We start from the raw sequence: 18,388 nt of genomic DNA on the forward strand, positions 1-18,388 counted from the left end.
CTCGCCTGAGGTGCAGGCGGGCGGGCTCGCTCTGCGTCCCCTGAGGGAATGAAAAGCACGGGGAGACGCCAGCGTGTTGTAATGGTTTAATGCGAGTTCCCCTGGTTGAAATTGTACATCCTGTGTGAAACACCAGAGCGCGCAAGCTCCTAATTCGTTCCAATCACAGCACCGGGCAGAGGAAAACGCGACAAAATAAGTGGGGGGAAAAAAACAACCCTGCTAAATAAATACATACACCTACTCAACATCTCAATGATTGGCCTGTAAAGTCCCTTTATTTGGCAACATTGGGTCATTTGTTACGGATTTCAGTTAGCACATTGTGACCATTTTACTCTTCAAGGTGATTGTCTGGTGTTTTCTCCCTTCCACTTGTGTGAGTGTGTAGCACTGAAACAGACATCAACAGCCCATGGAAACTGTGGGAAAGGGCCTCTTGTACCTTCTGCAGGTCCACTCAAACTGTAGAGAGTGAGTTCTCTGCCAAAATGTACGTGACTAAAGCTATCCTGCCTGCATCTGTAGGTCCCGTCCTAGATGACATGGCTCTACACCTGAAAATTAGATAGCAGAGGCTGGGGACATACAGAAGATTAGTATTTTTCTAAGGACAATTCTGATGTGAATTTACTGCTTGTGAAACATTCTAGTCTGGCAGACTGAGAGAATAAAGGTGTCTAAAAAGCAGAGCAGGTATCTCACGGGTAACAGCAGAAAGGTTTCTCCCTATTTGCTCCTACAACCTATCCTAGGCAGATTTTTACTCCTGTTGGTTCACCACACTATCTTAGCACTTTCCAACCACTCATTTCTTTCAGTCTCAGCCCCACTGGAGAAGTGTCAGCAGTGAAGTACTTTGGTTTGGAATCTCAAATTAATAGGAATACTGAATAATGATTTCCTCTACGTACCAGAAAATAGTTCTTTTATAGTGATGGCCCATTCTAGCTAGATGCAAAGAAAATTATCCAAATAATCACTGAGGCCATCAAAGACCAGTGAGGCCTCAGGATTGTTACCCCATGATTAAGAGCTCTTGAAAATCTTAACATGGGATAGAGCTTAGCTAATTCAGCAATGAAGCCCTCCTCGCTGATCTAGTTGTTGCCAGCCTTCCCTTTCTTATATTTAATCTGCACATATTGACATGTTCTGAATTTGTCTGGATATACACGCTCCCTTTAAACTGCAGTAATACAAGATAAGGAGGCTATTTTTTATGTCTTCAGACTAATCCCAGAGGTAAAGAATCATTAGCGGACCTTCCTTTAGCTAACAGGAAGCACCTATATTGCCACTGCTGCTGCTTTGAACTTTGTGATACGTTTCCCAAGACTGCAAAGAGGTAAGGAATCAGATGATCTTCAGGCTCTTACTACTGAGTTTCATCTGGTATGACATTTAACTGTTTTGACTCTTGGAGCCAGCTCCCTGATTGTTTGTGTTTAGAAAATCATTTCTGGATGCTATTCCAATGTCCAGTCCTGTATATGCTGTAGATAGAAAAGGGCTTCCAACTACTTGGAGAGAGAGAGCTTGTGACTTGCCTCCAAAAAGCTGGATTTCCAGTCCAAGAAAGTATTTCTGTAAAACTAACCAAGCAGTGAAGGTTCAAGTAAATCGCATTTCCAAGAAACAGCGGATGAGGACCAGAATCAGAAATGAAGGCACAAAACCTCCTTCCAATTCTACAGCAACATTCCTAGATATTGCCTGCAGTATCAGAGAGGAAGATCTTCCAGTAGTGGAGTCTTAAAATATCATTAAAAATCAATATCCACATAGCTTTGATCAATGCCTTAGAGACTCTCAGCAGCGTTCCCTGTTTCCACTCAAAGTCAGCAGTGAGCGGGGCCAGGGAAGGGTCCTTCCTTGGAAGCACGGCTCTAGGGGTCAAGAAAGGACACTGCGATATAACGGGTTCCTTTGGTGGTTGGAAGACCTTCATGATAGTGGGTCAGGCGTCCTGGATGCATAAGGGTCCACCCTTTCCGTGGAGCTCGAATTGAGCAGTTGTAGCGCAGGAACCGACAGCCTCCTCCCTGAGAGACACAGACCAAGAAACACGTCAGCTTGGTACAAACACCTCAGGGAATGGGTCTATTGCCTTCTCTTGCCAACGCTTCTAAAAGTGTGAAAAAGTGGTTGGGGAATCTAATGGTTGTAATGTTCTCAAAAATCTTCTAACCTAACCTAGTCATTAATTGCAATTTTTAGTGTGGAGAAGCCAGATATGGATAAGGAAAGGGTTTTCAGCCGCCTGGATTGCCTGAGAGCCTGTACTTCATTCCTGCCATACTGGCCAACACTTACCTCATAGTCTATTCCAACTCGGTTCAGAGCAATGTTAATGGTAAAGGTGGAAGCGTCGTGATGGGGCATTAGGGAGGGCTGCTCATCGGGTTTGTAGCGGACTACAAAGGCTAGCTCAAACTGAGTCTGCAAGAGAGAAGAACACAGTGCACATCAGGTACAGGGCTATAGCAGTCCATAGCTACGGAGCTGCAGGACCGGGTGTCATTTTTAAATTCCATCTCACTGCTACGAGAGAAAGACAACAATAAGGCAGGAGAAAGTTCTTGGGAAATTGTGTATTTCCTGATACATATACTCAAGTCACAGTCCAGGATCAGTTCTCCATACTGGGAAACAGTATCCATATTGCCAAAGGATTCTAGTAGTCTTTTCACACAGTTATGACTGTAGCAGATGCTGAGCCGACTGTGTTTCCATGCCAAGGTATACCTACCTTGGTATAGTATCCTGGGTACAGTTTCTCCGTGATGGGTGCAATATAGTCCAGAAGGAACTTATACCATTCTCTTTCAAAGCCTATTTGATTCATGTGGATATCAATAGTTGGGACATTTTCATAGCCTCCTTGTATTCTACTGTCCTGAAAATGAATCATGAAAATACCCATGAGGATGGGCACCTTGGACTTCCAAGAATGAAAAGCACTTGTTTCGGGTAATTACATACGAGGTTTATTTATCAGGATTTTCAGGATGGAAACCTTATGTCAAACAACAATTAAACCACAAGGTAATCAGCTTTACCATCAAAAGGGCAGATAGCTTCAGCAGATAGTAAAGGACTCAGAAAAATTAATTTACATTTAAGAACATGGACAAAATCATGGAGTAAATCAGGAGGAAAATAAGAGTGTTGCATCCAGTTTCCTGCCTTAACTGTAGGTCCTAATGTCTTTCTAAAGGAGGCACTATTGTCACCAAGTATACATGGAAAATAGTGTCACCTAGAAACCAAAGAGTTCTTGCTTTTTCTTACCGTATTGTCACCTGTGGACCACTTGCCATAATGTTCCATTTCTTCCACCAGCTCATCACAGGCAGTGTCAGTGAATATAGGGAACCAGTAAACATCTGGGCAGGGCTGCAGAACGTGGACAGGTGAGAACAGCAGAAAAACAAGGGCAGGTGCTTTAGGCAAAAGGAATGAGACTAAACTGACTGTAGATAGGGTCAGATTAAGTGGAAAGTAACTAAAATATCAAGGATAGAAGTTTGTCTTCTGATTTGTGTGCCCTACTTCCAGTTAGGAGAGCTAGAGATGTACTTCTAGAATAACAATTTTGCTCTAAAAATACTTTCAAGGTCATGTGTCATTTGAAAGACTGCAAGGTCTTGCTGAACTGCTCGTTCCTGAGAATTACAACAGTGGTAATACAAGTGTTATCCTGATGCTAATATCCCATTTTGATGGATAAAAGCAATGTTTTCTTACCATTTCTACCAATTTCCCTTTCAGAGCTGCTGTATAGTTTTCATGGATGTACTTTTCTCTCCAGTCCTGCAATTAAAAGATAAGCAAACCAGTCATTTCTGCAGGGTCTTGTTAGAGATGCAATGAAAAGCAAGGGTACTGCAGTATTTCACACGTTTTGAAAATCCAAATGCTATGAATCAAACAGCCTCTCTTTATATTCTGTGACTAAATTCCTGATCCCAGCTGAGATATTGTATAACAGAGCCTGGACCTTCCTTATTGGTGAAATTGGTCATCAAGCCTTCACATCCCACATAGCCTGCTAAGCCTGCAGAGCATGTAGGTTATCTCACCTCAGGGTTGCTGAATATTTGCCAGAGGTCATTGTGGAGGTGATCTGTTTGATAATTCTCCAAGGACAGTATGTGTCCGAACTGATGTCGATTTGTCAAGTACATAAAGACTCCCTGCAGGACAGAAAGAAATGATCAAACTTTGTTTCCAGGCCTCATATTTCTGTGAGCAACTGTGAAATAAAAGCACTAGACAGCTTTCCAGTGATGATGGCCCTTCCCAAATGGTTCATCTATTCATTCTTTCTCCTGTGGACTTTTACTTTAATTTCTACCCTGGATATCAGAAATTTTGAAGTTATAGCAAGAGCCAGTAATTCTGTGCCCATCATCAGCTGAGGTTGGAAACAGAACAGAACAGCTGCTGTAAGATTAGGTTCTTCCTTCTTACCCAGTTGTACCCTTTTAGAACAGTCCTGAATAGGCCCAAGAACAAATATGTTATCTCCATTTATCGGTCCCTGGCTCTGGGTGGTTTCACAGCAAGACAGAAATCCTACACTGTTCCAAGCCTGCACAGGATTGAGTGATGCCAATTCATCCTGCCTGATACTCCAACAGAGCTGAATGCCTTGAAACCACTTAATCTTGTCACCTCCACGCTGGCATGCAGTTCTCCCCTGCCAGCCTCTCTCTGCTCAACTGACCTGATTCCGGACGTTGTGGCAGAAAGCCATGTCAGCATCCAGCTTGCCACTGTGGAAGAGATCTCCCTGGTCAAGCTCTGATCGCAGAGTGCTAGCTTTAACCATGTAAACACTGCTGATGTAGGGAACATTCCAAAGGCCACTGAAACACAGGGGTAGAAGAGTAAGACTTGAAATAGCAGTAGTACAGAAAATGCTAGACTTGGTGGGATGGCAGGCAGCACTGCTCTATCAGCCAGGCTTGTCTTAAATGAGCCAACTCAGAACAGTAAGGAGAAACCATACCAGCAGGAATTGTCATTCCAGGAAAAATCATTTATATTGCCCAGAGAAGGAATACAAATGCCAGGGCACTGTGAAAGCAATTAATTGATACTGTGTACTTCTGCTAGGGACACAGTTAATGGCTTGAATCTCTTTCCAGCGAGATCAGCTTTTTTTTTTTTTCTACTGATTTTAAAAAAATGAACCAGCCAAAAGGGCATAAGCTGATTTCCAGCATTTACTGCCCCCCAGAAAGGCCACTCAAGAATATGAATAAACCAACCAACCATATTTTGTGAGTATTCCATTCCATGGTCACCTGGTGTTTTATGAAGACTATCAGATAAAGATTACACAGCTCCTTATGGGATTTTATGGATCACACCAACTATAATTCATGGGAAAACCTGACACAACTAAGATGAAGTGATTTCAGCATAGTCGGGACTCTCAACACCTTACTCTGATCACAATAAAGTGCCTGAAGTGCATTATGGTCTCTGCTCAGGGAAGAACATAGAGCAACTTCCAACTATGAGAACAGACTTGTTTGCCTTTTCTATACCCAAAGACAACTGCATGCTCTGGTTCTTAGACATTAGTTGCTTTGATGATAATGTGCAGCTTTGTATTTGAGGGATTGCATCAATAAGAAACTCTCCTGTATACTCACACCCTCCGCCTTTGAACAATATCCACATAATCTTCTGAGCGGGCATAGTATCCATCAGGGCTCAGCGCTCCCCAGAAATTTGACCACAACTTCTCATGTCGACTTACCAGTGGGGCAATCACCAGTCTGTGAGCACAAAAGAAAAGGGATGTTACCACAGGAAGTAAAGGGAAAGATTTACAAACCAGGCAATCATAAGAGGCAGATTCTCTATCCCTTGCTGCTTCCGTTAACTATGTTGAAATAAAATTCCACATATGCAAGGGCAAATGTGGTTACAATCTCATCCCTAACTGCATCCAGAAGCAGGTCTCTTAGAATCCAGTTTGTTCTAGTGACTATATAAAGGCAAAATGATGATTTACATCCATTGCCTAAAATTCAGGGATTCCAACTACAGTAAAATGGGACCAAATAAGAGGCATTCATGTAACATTCCACCCCCAACAAAATCCAGCTACTGCCTTACTCATCTCATTGATAAAAGAGCTCACTATATTCCCTGTGTGAAAGATGGCCAGTAATGACTGCTCAGCCCCGAGAACTTACTTATTCTGTTCAATGAGGATCCTTAGAGTCTCTGTGTTCTTCAGAACTATTTCAGCATCCAGGCTAAAATAATAGTCACAGTCAGGATCCTTTCTGCACAAATCCCTATAGCCAGAGAACAAGAAAAGTCACATCAAAATCCTCCTAGAACAGTTAGACAAGGGACAGAACGGCAGGAATTCATAGAATCATAGAATTGTTTGGATTGGAAGGGACCTTAGATCATCTAATTCCAACCAGCCTGCTATGGACAAGGTCATCTTTCACTACACAAGGTTGAATTCTCTCACCTAGTAGTCTAAGAGTCTTCCGCTGAGTGTTAGAAAAGTTAATTTACTGTAACAATCCACAGGGCGAGCTGAGTAAAGCACATCAGTTTCAGAAGCCAACAGCACATGCTGAGATGTGTGTATCACATGTAGTAAACTGTTCCCCCGACACAGACTGAGCAAGTTCCCACTTACAGTTGGCTCAATTCCAGACCTGAGCTCAAACTCACACCTTCTGATCACAGATAACAGGATGTTCTGCCACTAACTCTCAGCTTTACTACACTCTTTTTCTTTGGAAGTATGGATGCACATTCTTTGTGACATAGGACTGGGCATACAGACTATTGAGGGTGGGAGGTAAAGGGCTATTATCCTAATGGAGCAAACAATCAGTGAGAATTTGGTTTCTGAAATTGAAGGAATAGGACTGATTTTTTCCCCAATGTATAATGGGCATGGAGAATTAACATTAGGAAAATTGAGAGTGACTGAAGGGAAAAAAAATCCGCTTGACCGTGATGATCATCAGAAAAAAAAAGACTGCCTTAGCTTGGACACAGGCTGACTCTGCTAGCTATCATGTCTGGCCTCTTCACTTACATGCCCAAGTTACGCGCCTCAGCATTCTCCATCTCATCATCTGGTCCGATCACTTTGATGGCGAGATATTCTTTGCCATGCTCCTTAACAAAAGAGTCCACCTGCATCGAGTGATGTTCCTCCTATGCCAGAGGAAAAATAAGGAGAAACAGGTGAGCTGAATTCATCCCAGGCCGCTCAGCCTCCTGTTCTTGAGAATGCCAAAACCAGACAAGCAACAGCTCTTGCCACTTCCACATCTTTACAGCTGAATGCAGCTGTTGTATAGGTCCCATTGCAGATGAGTATTGGGATTATAAAGCCTGAAACCTTTGAGGAGACTGCCAAAGGCAATTAGAGTACAGGAGGAGGTATACATTTTCCCAGCAGATCATCCCAGGCCAACTTTACTTACATGGTTGTGAATGAAGAGTTGGATTCGTTGCTTTGGGTAATGAAGTTTACGAAGCCGTGAGAAAAACTGGGAGAGGAACGGAGTGGGCTGCTCAATGAAAATGCCAATCAGAATCATTGGCAGTGCCTCATCCTATATTCAATGAGAAGAGAAGCAGTAGCTCATCAGACACCTAAGATCCCACGGTAACTTTAACACCTGTTTTGAGAGCTTGGAATAGACATCAGCCTTACCTTAATACCTGTTAGGCTTCGCAGACCTTCATCACACACAGTGCAGCCAGTCTCAAATGTCCATATTTGAGGAATGTAGTTTCCCAGGTAGTTCAGCTGCAGCTGCAAAAGGGAACTTGCCACGTTATGCATTACGGGGCAGAGGACTATCTTTGCCTCTATCACTCCCCAGTGTAAGATCACATTTCAACAGTACTTCATTTATGTTCTCCTTGGACTAATAAATCTGTAAAGCCCTACAGTCCGAGGGTCTAACTACACACTCATCTTTGAACCAGAGTCACCTTGCTGCTATGGACCTGGGCCACTTACTGTGTCTCAGTGTAAATGTAGACAAGGAAAGTCAGTATAAGGGAAGGCAATAACCTGATACGTTCAAATCTAAAGGATTACTTTGCAACAAATGTGTATCAACCGTTTCTCTCAGGATGCCCTCTTACCTTGGTGGGTCCATTTCCATGAATCACCACAGGCAGAGTGTCATATAACAAGTTCCTTGCTCTCACTCGTGCGTTTTCAAACTTCAGAACCACCTCATCTGGAAATGACATTGCCATCATGTTATCAGAGGAAGGCCACTACTACAAATTAGCAGCACATTGCCCCATTTCTACTGAACAATTGTTGAAAGACAAATGCATGGATCTGGATAATCCTTTGGAAAACAGAGTAGTACAGATCCAAACTCCAGCCTTTCATTGTTATAAAGAGCATAGGAACAAAAAAGCTACATCACCATTTTCAATTTTTACCTGACTGAAATAAAGACGGACTGGTGCAAGACTGAAAACATCAGGCACTAATATCAGGAGTAAGTGAATCAATTTAGCAAGGACTGGAAAAATCAATCAATCAGCTGGTCAGAAGCCTGGTATGGGTCAGCGAGTGCTCCAGGCAGTGTCTGGCTGCATCTCACCTCCTATGGCATTCCAGACACTGTTCTGAAGCGGAAAGACAAGGCAAGCCCTAGGCAGTGTTATGTGTTATTACTTGCAGTGAAGTGCCTCCCAGTTTCAATCCCTAAGGCTAATACAATCTGACATGCTTGGAGATCAAAGTGGCAAGGAGATGTAAGATGGAAAACCTGACCTGCATTCCCCCAAGTGAAAAGGGAATTGCAATGTGAACCTAGTTGGTCACAGTGGAATTGCAAACAAATCTCAGAACTCTGGCAGAGGCTTTTTGCTGGAGCTTGTTCTACAAGGACAGGAATTTCTGAAATTTAATCCCTTCAGCCACAGCACAACTTTATTTCTGGTGTGAGCATGCTGTTGCATTCCAAGGAGAAACTGGCTTCCTTCTGCCATCTCACCTAATGCTCCATTTAGGTTTTGGAAGATCCGGCTTCTATGATCTAGACTGATGTTGATATTTTCCTTTAAAAGAATGAAATAAATAATCTTAATTAGAATACAAGCAAGCATCCATTCTTCGCATGTGAAAGACTCTATGCTGAATAAAGATATATCATATTCCTATAATCATTTACACAATCTCCAGGCTCTGAAGCCTGAAACACTCCTAGATCTTCCTCATTTTCACCTGATTCTGGGAAAAGTCACCATTTTCTAAAACAATTTCAACATATTATACTAGGCAAAACCATATGAATGAACGTTTTAAATATTGATCTGTGTGTACCAATTATAATATGCAACATATTAATGAAGTACAGCCCTGTCCACAGGGCTAGTGTCACCCCAGGTAAGGGCTCAGGTACCAGCATCAAACCAGAACATAGTAAGGGTGTAAGGCCAGCTGGAGCAATTGTTGCTTATATCTCCTGCTACAAGTCACGCTTGGACTAGATTTTTGTCAGACTAAAATCCAGTTCTGACTTAACAGATTTCAGTGACCCTCCAGGCATCTATTAAGATTGATTACTGGAAAGGACAGCGGGGTGCTAACATCCACTGTCTGAATGCCAAGTTAGTAGAATTACTCAGCCTTTGTGTGGCATAGGGCCAGAACTGCAGATGAGAACGTTAAAGGAACTGTTTATGTTAAAATGTCATGAGCCATACTCAGATTTGGGGATATAAAAAAGCACAACTCCTCTAATTGATCTGAAAGCACTTTCCTGTTTCTCATGATTCCTCCTGACTTCTCCTGTTACAGTTTCACTTCTTAATCCCCATTCATTTGTGACGTCCCTCAAGGACAGACTGCACTGCCTAATGCAGAGCTGGGCAGGCACAACAGAAGCAGAGTCACCCTGCGGGGTGGATGATTTGGCCATGGCAAATAGCCGTGGCTAATTTGGAATGGCAGCGATACAGCCACGGCCCATTCCAAGCTTCTGTGTGATGTTGTGTGGCATGCTGCATAGACTAATGCAGATTTTGTCAGTCAGGATCTGGAGGTGTTTGCTGAAGGCAGAGGTAGCCTCTTTGCTCTAGCAGTGGCTGCAAGACTGGGAACCTTTGTTCTTTTCATCCCCTCAGATCTGCTCAGGCCTTATCTGCACTTGTACCTACAATGTACTTTAGTGCTAAGTTGGATATCTCTAAGTGAGAGCTGCACAGGGAAGATACACGCTTAAAGTTTGGGTTTCACATCCCCTGGGAGAAGGCTGGTTAGTTCTGCCACACTCAATAGCTTTAAATATCAGCACACAGAGCTATTGGTATGTGTTACCAGTAAGAATTATTTTAAGACACCTATCTTCCCAGTCACATTGTAAGCTGAAAGATAAAATCTGCTAATAACAGAACAAAGGTGTAGTTGCTATAATGCAAACTTTCACAAGGTAAACAGATAACAGAACACACTATTACCCATGTAAGAATTCCAGAGCAGTAATTCTGGGGCCAAATATATCTGATTAACTTCTTTTATAGTCAACAGGGATACTGCACAGAAAAGGCTTAACTGTGATGCTTCTCAGACAACTCTTCCTAATCCCAAAATCTAGCTACACGTACTCTTTTTTCTGGATCCAAAAAGACATTTGTGTAGAAGAGCTGGTCACTGTCATCGTCCCGTCCTTTCCACTCCTCTACAAGTTTTTTCAGGTTTGGCGCATAACCTATAAAGCCTGCAGGAATAAGGACAAAGAGGTATTTCAACCCAGATAAACAGAAAACGTTAAATACTCCTATATACCAATACTCTCCCTTTTTGTCACACAAAAAGTTTCATTCCACCCTATAGTGCAGCAGAGATACACCAGCTTTCTGTAAAAGCATGTATAGACCACCCTTCTTAGGTGGAATTACACCAAGATTGAACAGAAAAGTTCAGATATTCATTCCCTGAATAACAGGACTCACAGAAAAGAAGGGATAGGGAGGGGGCTCCTATCCTTTAGCTGTAATTCATAGCTATATCTCCTTCTTCAGGTAAAAGACAGCAGTACTGTTACTCTTTCCATTATGGACAGTTTTGCCCTGGGTTTCAGTTCTCACCATATTCTACAGAGATGTTTTCCACACTTGATTCCTTGATACTTCTCCCAAAGGCCTTATAATACGAGGACAAAGCTAAGAGTGGTTCTCAGCTGAAAGAAGGTTCTGCTTCTTACCTCCAGAACCCAGGAAGCGCTTTCCATCTCGCACCTGAGGGTACTTGGCTTCCAGCTTTCTGTCAGGATAGATGTAGTTCTCTGCTGAGAACACCACCTTGCTCTTGGCTTGTTTGAACTTCTTCAACAGTTCTGTGGGGCCCGAAGCAAAGAGTACATCATAGCTAGAGTAAAAGACAAACAAAAACAGGACAGGAAGGAATGGAGTCAGAAAAACGTGTCAGCACAAAAAGCTTATAGAAACAGCTCATTTATTAGGAATCTTCTTCTTTTAGTTCTGCTTCACAGTATTATTTGCAGTATTTTTTGTCTTAAATACAGCCAATTAAAGTGAAGTCTTATTCATGGAGTGGAAGATGTTACTTTCCACTGCAGAAGATTCTACAATGTCTTGGGGTAACTTATGTCCATTCTCACTTCTACAAAGTTTTCACTGATAGTAAAACCAAAACTTCCAAGCTGCAAAACATGCTGATCTTTTCTTCTTTTCCCTGCTTTGCAGCTGTGAAGCCCTGGTGTCCTCACTCATTAAGACTTACTCTGCCATTCCTTTATACCCACGCTCCTTTCTAAACTAAACAAACCCATAGGTCATGCCGTTCAAATGTTCTGGCATCCTGCCACTCTCCATAGAGCTCTGCAAATCTTCATGAGGGATCTATACTAGAAAATAGTCACTGGATGCAGGACACCAGCCTCTACCTCTTCAGTACTGGGTGGAGCTAATTCCCAAGCAACACCCCCAGAATGAGACTTGCATTTTTTCCAAGAGGATTTGCATACTACAGACCCGCTTGTGGTGAGTAAAAAGTTGTTCATTCCAGAGATGAATCATTCCCAACCTCTAAATGCACGTAGACACTCAGAGCTGCAAAAGAAGATCTCCCTGCCATGAGAGCTAGAGACAATACCAGTATCCCAGCCCTGCCTGTTGCTGGGCACAGGAAAAGACATTGAGACTCGGAACCATCCTTCTCCCTCTCCATATATTTCTGGCAGACTATTTCTTGGCTCTCAGGATTGTGTTGCTGCCTGCCTCACCTTATGAAAAAATAATTCCACTAAGGAAGGCCTGCCTGGGTCCACAGAAATTGCCTGCTCATTCTCTGGAGATAGGAGCAGCCAAATTCCAGCCTGGCAAAAACAGGTACAACGCTATCAACTTTTGTATTATATAAGAGCTGGAATTAGCCCATTCTGGTCAGAGCTTCCCAACTGCCACGGATGCAGCTCTGAGCAACTCTCAAGTTACTGCAAGGAATGCAGGGGCAAAAAACACAGGTCTGTACACACCTCCCAGAAGGAATCCACCTCACAGTTAATTTCTTCTTAATAAGAATCTGTCCAAACAACTTTCTGATTCAGTCCATGACAAATCCTTTCCAATCCATTACCTTTCTATGAAAAGGATGATCAAGTCTGCATCATCTGCATATTGCTTCAAAGCTTTCTTCAAGAGACGGACCTTCTGCCCACCTCCAGCTGGCTTCTTGTCATCTCCACCCTTCCATTCCTCATCAAGTCCAAGTACCTAAAAGATGACAGGCAGAGGGTCTACTGAACAGATCGTTTTCCCAGCAAGTCTCACAGGAAAGAACCAGAATGCACAGCCTCACTATCCCTGTTAACTCCCAGTGCAAATCAGAGTATCTAGACAGGAAAATTATGCATATACACGTATGCCAGCCTTCGAGCTGCTCTCTGGGATGGACAGTCAGAGCAACACTTAGCACAGTAACAAAGCACTTTCAGCATCAGGGACTGGAGCATCCTAATCTGTACTGTATGTTTCAGCAAAGTAACGGAAAAGTGCCATGGGACTCCCCTGAGCAGGAGTTATGGAACTCATCTCAAGCCACCACTTGGGATGGAATAAGAAAGACTGCTGCAGAAATGCCCTCAGTCACAGTATTTTTCAGCTGGCTGAATGGGCATGTCCTCCCTTGAGATTCTGTTTAATCATTCTGTGGCCGAGTCTTATTTATTCTGTACTCTTAGGAGCGCCCATTTCAAAACTCCCTTTGACCAACCATCACTGAGGCTGCTAGTCGTCACCTGGACTTTGTAGTTGAAGAATTGGGCTGATCTTCTAAAGCGTCGGAATCCCTCAGTCTGCTTGGTGGCAACAGTAAGAACCAGCAGGTTTTCTGCAAACAGGAGAAAACACAAGAGACACACGATCAACTTGCCTTCTTGCAAACTCCGCTGTTACACAACTAATGAAGAGGCTTTACTCTCAAGACATTGAACCAAGGTAGGGATCATTCATCTTAAAAGTATTTGACAGATTTGACAAAGTAAAGTCATTAGGAATAAAATCCAACCCCTGGACTTTCTCAGTATCATGCTCTTAGTTGGTCATGAATCCAGCAATAGAATCCAGGAGTTCCAATTTACGCTCAGTCACTGCTGTTGATGGACACAGGTTATGACTGCTGCATATAAAATGGACAGCTGTCCAGTTTCATTTTAAAACAGGCACAGGAGGTAGTCTAGCTGTGGAGTTACCATATCCCACTGAGAAGCACACAGTTTGCTTACACCTCACCCAATTATCTCTACCCTGTACGATGTTAAGCACTATAGGTGTTTGTCAGAAAGAAAACCAGCTTCAAACCCTACTTATTTTCTACCTGGATTTTCTTGGCAGCAACTCCTCAGAGACTCATAGAGAGAAAAAAAAAAAAAAAAAAAAAAGAAAGCATGGACATAGCTATTGTTTTACTGGAGGAACAAACTGTGGTAGGGGACAGAACATGGCAAAGGTGCCCAGAAATGTCAGCATTTGATTGAACAACCCCAAACTAGCTGCAGTGCAAGCAAAACTGTTCCTTTGCCTTTGCATTTGTGCAGCTGAGATTAGAACTTGGTCCGGGGTATAAAATGGTAGACTGTAAAAAGATACAATTGAATTGCCTGAGTTATAAGCTGAAAAAAGAAAATACAATTTACTGAATGTTTTTTTTCTTGCCCTCCTATTGAAAGCTACCATTCTCTTCTCTCACAGACAGTTTGAAGGAAATTAAACTTGAAGATGAAAAATAGAACTACTACAAAATGCCCACTTGGAAGTCGCCAATTTAATGCAACTGGCGTTCTGTTCCCCAAAGAGTTGCTTTTCTGTCATTCGGCATTGACTGGGTGTAGGGAAAACCATCGCTTTCATTTACATTCTCCTAAACTGCTTTTCATTTTCAGTCCCTTAGAAATGGCAAAGCTAAATCCTGAAGTTCTCTTTCAAAAGTTTCTCTAGACTATCACTGGAATAAGATTTTTATGTGGAGGCCCTGGCTTCTTCACTGTAGTGTTAAATGCTATACTTCATCTTAATACTTTTACTTAAATAGGAATTTGTATAGGCTCTGGCAACAGTGTTTAAATGTGAATCCTGACCATCTGATTTTAACATCAGAAAATACCAGGAAAACCTGAAAGGATGCTTTCTTGGCTGGAGCAGACTTCTCCTGGAACAGTGATTTTTTTCAATGGATATACCAGATTGAATCTTCCCAGTGTACCCAAGCTGACATCGTCTGACCTTAGAGAGGAAGGATCTAAGAGCTGAGGTCCTAGATAGACCTCACAAAGATAGCAGAAGTAAAAAACAAGGTTAAGTTAGGAAGAAGGAGGATGCTCCCAAGGAAATCTGCATCAGAACACAGACTGGAGACACTGACAACAGTCTATATAAGGTCAGCTTTAATTGCATTTTGTTAGACATTTATGCAAATGGACAGACAAAGAGAGTGACAAACAAAGGAATATGAATTCTGCATAAGTGCAACCTTTAAAGGCAGAATCATGCCTTTAAATTATGAGGTGCATTCCTAATTCAGCTCCTTCAGCACACTTCAGTTCCCTGTGCCCTGTCTAGTCTAAGGGTGTAGAAAAATGAGTAAAATATTCATTTCCTTGGGGAATATGTTAAAGCCATTAATGTTTCCAGCCATATGATGGCATGCAGAAAACCATGGCAGCATTACTAGATAGCTCTGAGCTGTTGGTTTCTGAGAAACTGGAGATCATACTGCCAATGAAGAGGGGGGCAAATGCAGGCTTGCCAGCAAGGAACGTAAAGATAAACATTAAATTCTGGTACCTGAAAGAAGAAGAGAAAACATATCCTGAGGACAAAAGAAAAGAGCCTGACTGCAATGTAATTATTACAGCCTGAATGCTCAGGTATCTCTCATCAGATAAATCAATAAATCATTTTTGTGCCACCACTCCAAGAAAGCAACAATCTGTTTATACGTCCTTTGATACAATTGCCAAAAGTTTGCTGGACCAGATGAGAGAGCAAAAAGCTCCAGTGGATGAACAGGAAGCGGTGTCAGATTTCTAGGGCATAAAAGGTTTGACTGTGTAGCATGTGAGCCCACTGGAGCAAGGAACTGCCAGCACACAGACTTCTGTCCTCCGCAGCTGAATTCCTAGTTACAGATTCCCTTCTCCTTACTGGTCTGCGGGGGTAGGACTCCAAGACGCATAAGCTCAGTTTCTGTTCTGAGAAATCTCTGCAGTAGCAAGAGTTTTCCATCCCAAGAGACATTCCTTCAGCCCAGTATTTGAAGCGCTGTGCTGAGCTATGCTGCCTCCGCTCCTACTCCTTTAACCCTTTTTTCTCTTTCTCAGTGGTTTTCCTGGTGCAGCTGATAGGTATTTCCAGAAACGGAGCAGTAAGCCCCTTTAATTTCAGTATCACATGGATGGCGTGGAGGTTTTTCAAACCTCCAAAAGAAGATTTATCCTTTCCTATTTTCCAAATAACACTTACTTTTCATATCTAGAAACAGGAGCCTATTTTGTTAAGCTGGACTCAAAGACTCCTTGGGCCATGCTGACAATTAGAAATGTTAGAAATACATTTAATAATGGTATGACTGCAAAACACAAGCATGGCGTGGCTCAATGAAGCAAGTGCTGGACTAGCAACCAGAGAAGCTGAACGGTACTGTTAGCTCTGCTCTGCAACAAGGAGCCAATCTTGCAATCCCTCTGCACTGACATCTGTAAAAAGATAGCAAGGGGCATTTAACAGTTCTGTGAAGTTCTTTGAGCGCTAGCAATGACAAGGATTCTGTAGAGACAAAGTATTAGGTCAGGAACTTTGATATCAACATCACAGTGGAATGATTGGGTAGACTTCTGAGTTTTTACAGGGAGGTTAGTAAAAATCAGTGATGAGTTCACTAACAACAAATTTCAGAGTTATTTACTTCTGTCCTGACTCAACAGGAAAAGCACAGCTGCAGCTGCATTTTAGGACATGGAATGAATTTATCCCCAGGCTATGCTTTGGGAAATCTTATTGTGTAGCTTCCTGTTAAGTTAGTGTCCAAGAAAATACCACTATTGGGATCAAATAAAAAAATCAAGCGCACAACTCAATGCAATTAAATTTACATTTACCCAAGTTTTTAGGTAACAACTCAACTAAAAGTTGCATGTAACTATGCTTAAAGCTTCTGAAGAAATTTAAAAGAACTTATAAAGGAGAAGACAGGTATCATTATTTTCATCTTACTCTAGGGAAGCAGAGGCACAGATATGGCAGGGCATTTCTTCTGAGCCATGATAGAAGTGACAGGTTCAGAAAAATTAATTCCAATACCCTCTTCCTAAACATACCTGATTATCTATCCGAGCACCCCATTTTATATCTCTAGTGTGCTCTAAAAATTTGCTGAAAGCATAGATGATTTGGGGTGTGTAAGGCAGGATGACACTGAGACTCATTTCTTACTTGTATTTATCTAATAGGAGTCCTAAATGTGGAAATAGCACTGCTTTAGCAACACCAGTATAGCTAAATAACTCCCCTTCCAACACCCCTAGGATACATGTTAACTTTATTAAATAATATACATAGTGAAAGTAATTAAAACAGAATCACTCAGTGTCAAGGGAAATATTCTAGATAACAAGATGAGCTTTCTTCTTCATTGCCACTTCCCTAATGAAGACAAAGATAATTATCCAAACATCTTGGCAGAGTGACAGTGTGTGAACCTCTTTGTCAGCTTGGTTGATGTTCAATAGCTTCCCTAATCCTCCACTGTTCTACCAATTACTCTTCGCAGCATGTACCAACTGTACATGTGAGGATACAATGATGTTGGTTGAGGAGCATTTTGGATCTCAGGTAACAGCGTGGCCAGGCTACGGATCAAAAGTTCTCTTTTACCTAGTTCTTGAACTGCCTAAGTTCAAAAGCAGGAAGGGCTGTCCCTGGTGGGATGCAGCCCAAGGGACTTTACCAGCACAAAATGTTGTCCAAGGCTCTTCTCACACAACTGAGTGGCGTGTGCCTGTCTGGTAACTGCGGCACTCCAGAAGCATGTGCAGAGAGCACCCACACCAGCCTGTGGGTGCACCTCCGAGCTCATCAGCAGTCTCTGGATGCCAACCAGCAGCTCAGACTCTGCAGTGGGCACCGGTCCCAGGTCGGGCAATGCCTCTGAGCTTGACTGGAGAACTAAGAGCAGAAAGAGCACCAACTGCAGAGGTGCCCCACCATTAGCCCGGCCACCAGCTCCCCATGAAATCGGTCCCCTACCCAGCGTCCCGGAGCAGTCCTTACCTTCCTGCTTGGAAGCACTGCCACCCTCCACCCCGAGCAGCGCCAGCACCACCCAGGGCAGCAGCACCGCCGGGGGCACCATGGAGGCGACTTCCCCGCTTGGATCCCGGTCCGGGAGCCGACACCGACCGGGGACGCTGCCTACGGGACGGCCCCGGGCGCTGCCCCGCTTCGCAAGGAGCCGGCAGAGAGCGGCTCTAGAAAGCTCCGGGGCTGCTGGAGCCTGTGCCACGCACCAGACCCGCCCGGCGGGGACGGGCGGAGGAAGAGGGGAGGCGGCGGCTCCTCCTCCCGGGCCGCCCCGGCTCCGGCCCCCGCAAGAGGCGGGGAGGCAGCTGGCCCGGAGCCGGGAGAGGGAGCAGGAAGCGCTGGGGCCGGGGCTTGAGCAAAAAGCAAGGGAACATCTGCTTTTTGCAGGCGTTGAGAGAGGGGAGGATCCTGTGGCTGCAGCAACTTTACCTGGGCTGCGGGGCCCGGCAAGTCCTGCTGCAGGCGGGGTGCGCAGGGCGCTGGATGCAGCAGAAGCAGCAGCACACGATAATAAAGCGTGAGCCTCTGTCGGAGC

At 43.4% G+C, this 18,388-nt stretch overlaps 1 protein-coding gene across 1 annotated transcript; it reads right to left on the reverse strand.

Moving 5' to 3' along the window:
• Positions 1-71: 71 nt before the first annotated feature.
• Positions 72-17,933, reverse strand: PLOD1 (procollagen-lysine,2-oxoglutarate 5-dioxygenase 1). The gene is made up of 19 exons (XM_084299996.1): positions 17,824-17,933; positions 13,296-13,387; positions 12,635-12,771; positions 11,241-11,404; positions 10,642-10,754; positions 9,030-9,093; positions 8,158-8,255; positions 7,718-7,819; positions 7,485-7,616; positions 7,091-7,212; positions 6,219-6,323; positions 5,670-5,795; positions 4,733-4,874; positions 4,086-4,199; positions 3,751-3,816; positions 3,295-3,399; positions 2,753-2,899; positions 2,317-2,442; positions 72-2,045 (listed from the first exon to the last, which is right to left on the reverse strand). Exons 1-19 carry the CDS (start codon positions 17,903-17,905, stop codon positions 1,890-1,892), a joined length of 2,193 nt encoding a protein of 730 aa, XP_084156122.1. The 5' UTR covers positions 17,906-17,933; the 3' UTR covers positions 72-1,889.
• Positions 17,934-18,388: the final 455 nt, after the last annotated feature.

Source organism: Netta rufina (genome assembly GCF_964035555.1).
Source record: "Netta rufina genome assembly, chromosome: 22".
Lineage (NCBI taxonomy): Eukaryota > Metazoa > Chordata > Aves > Anseriformes > Anatidae > Netta > Netta rufina.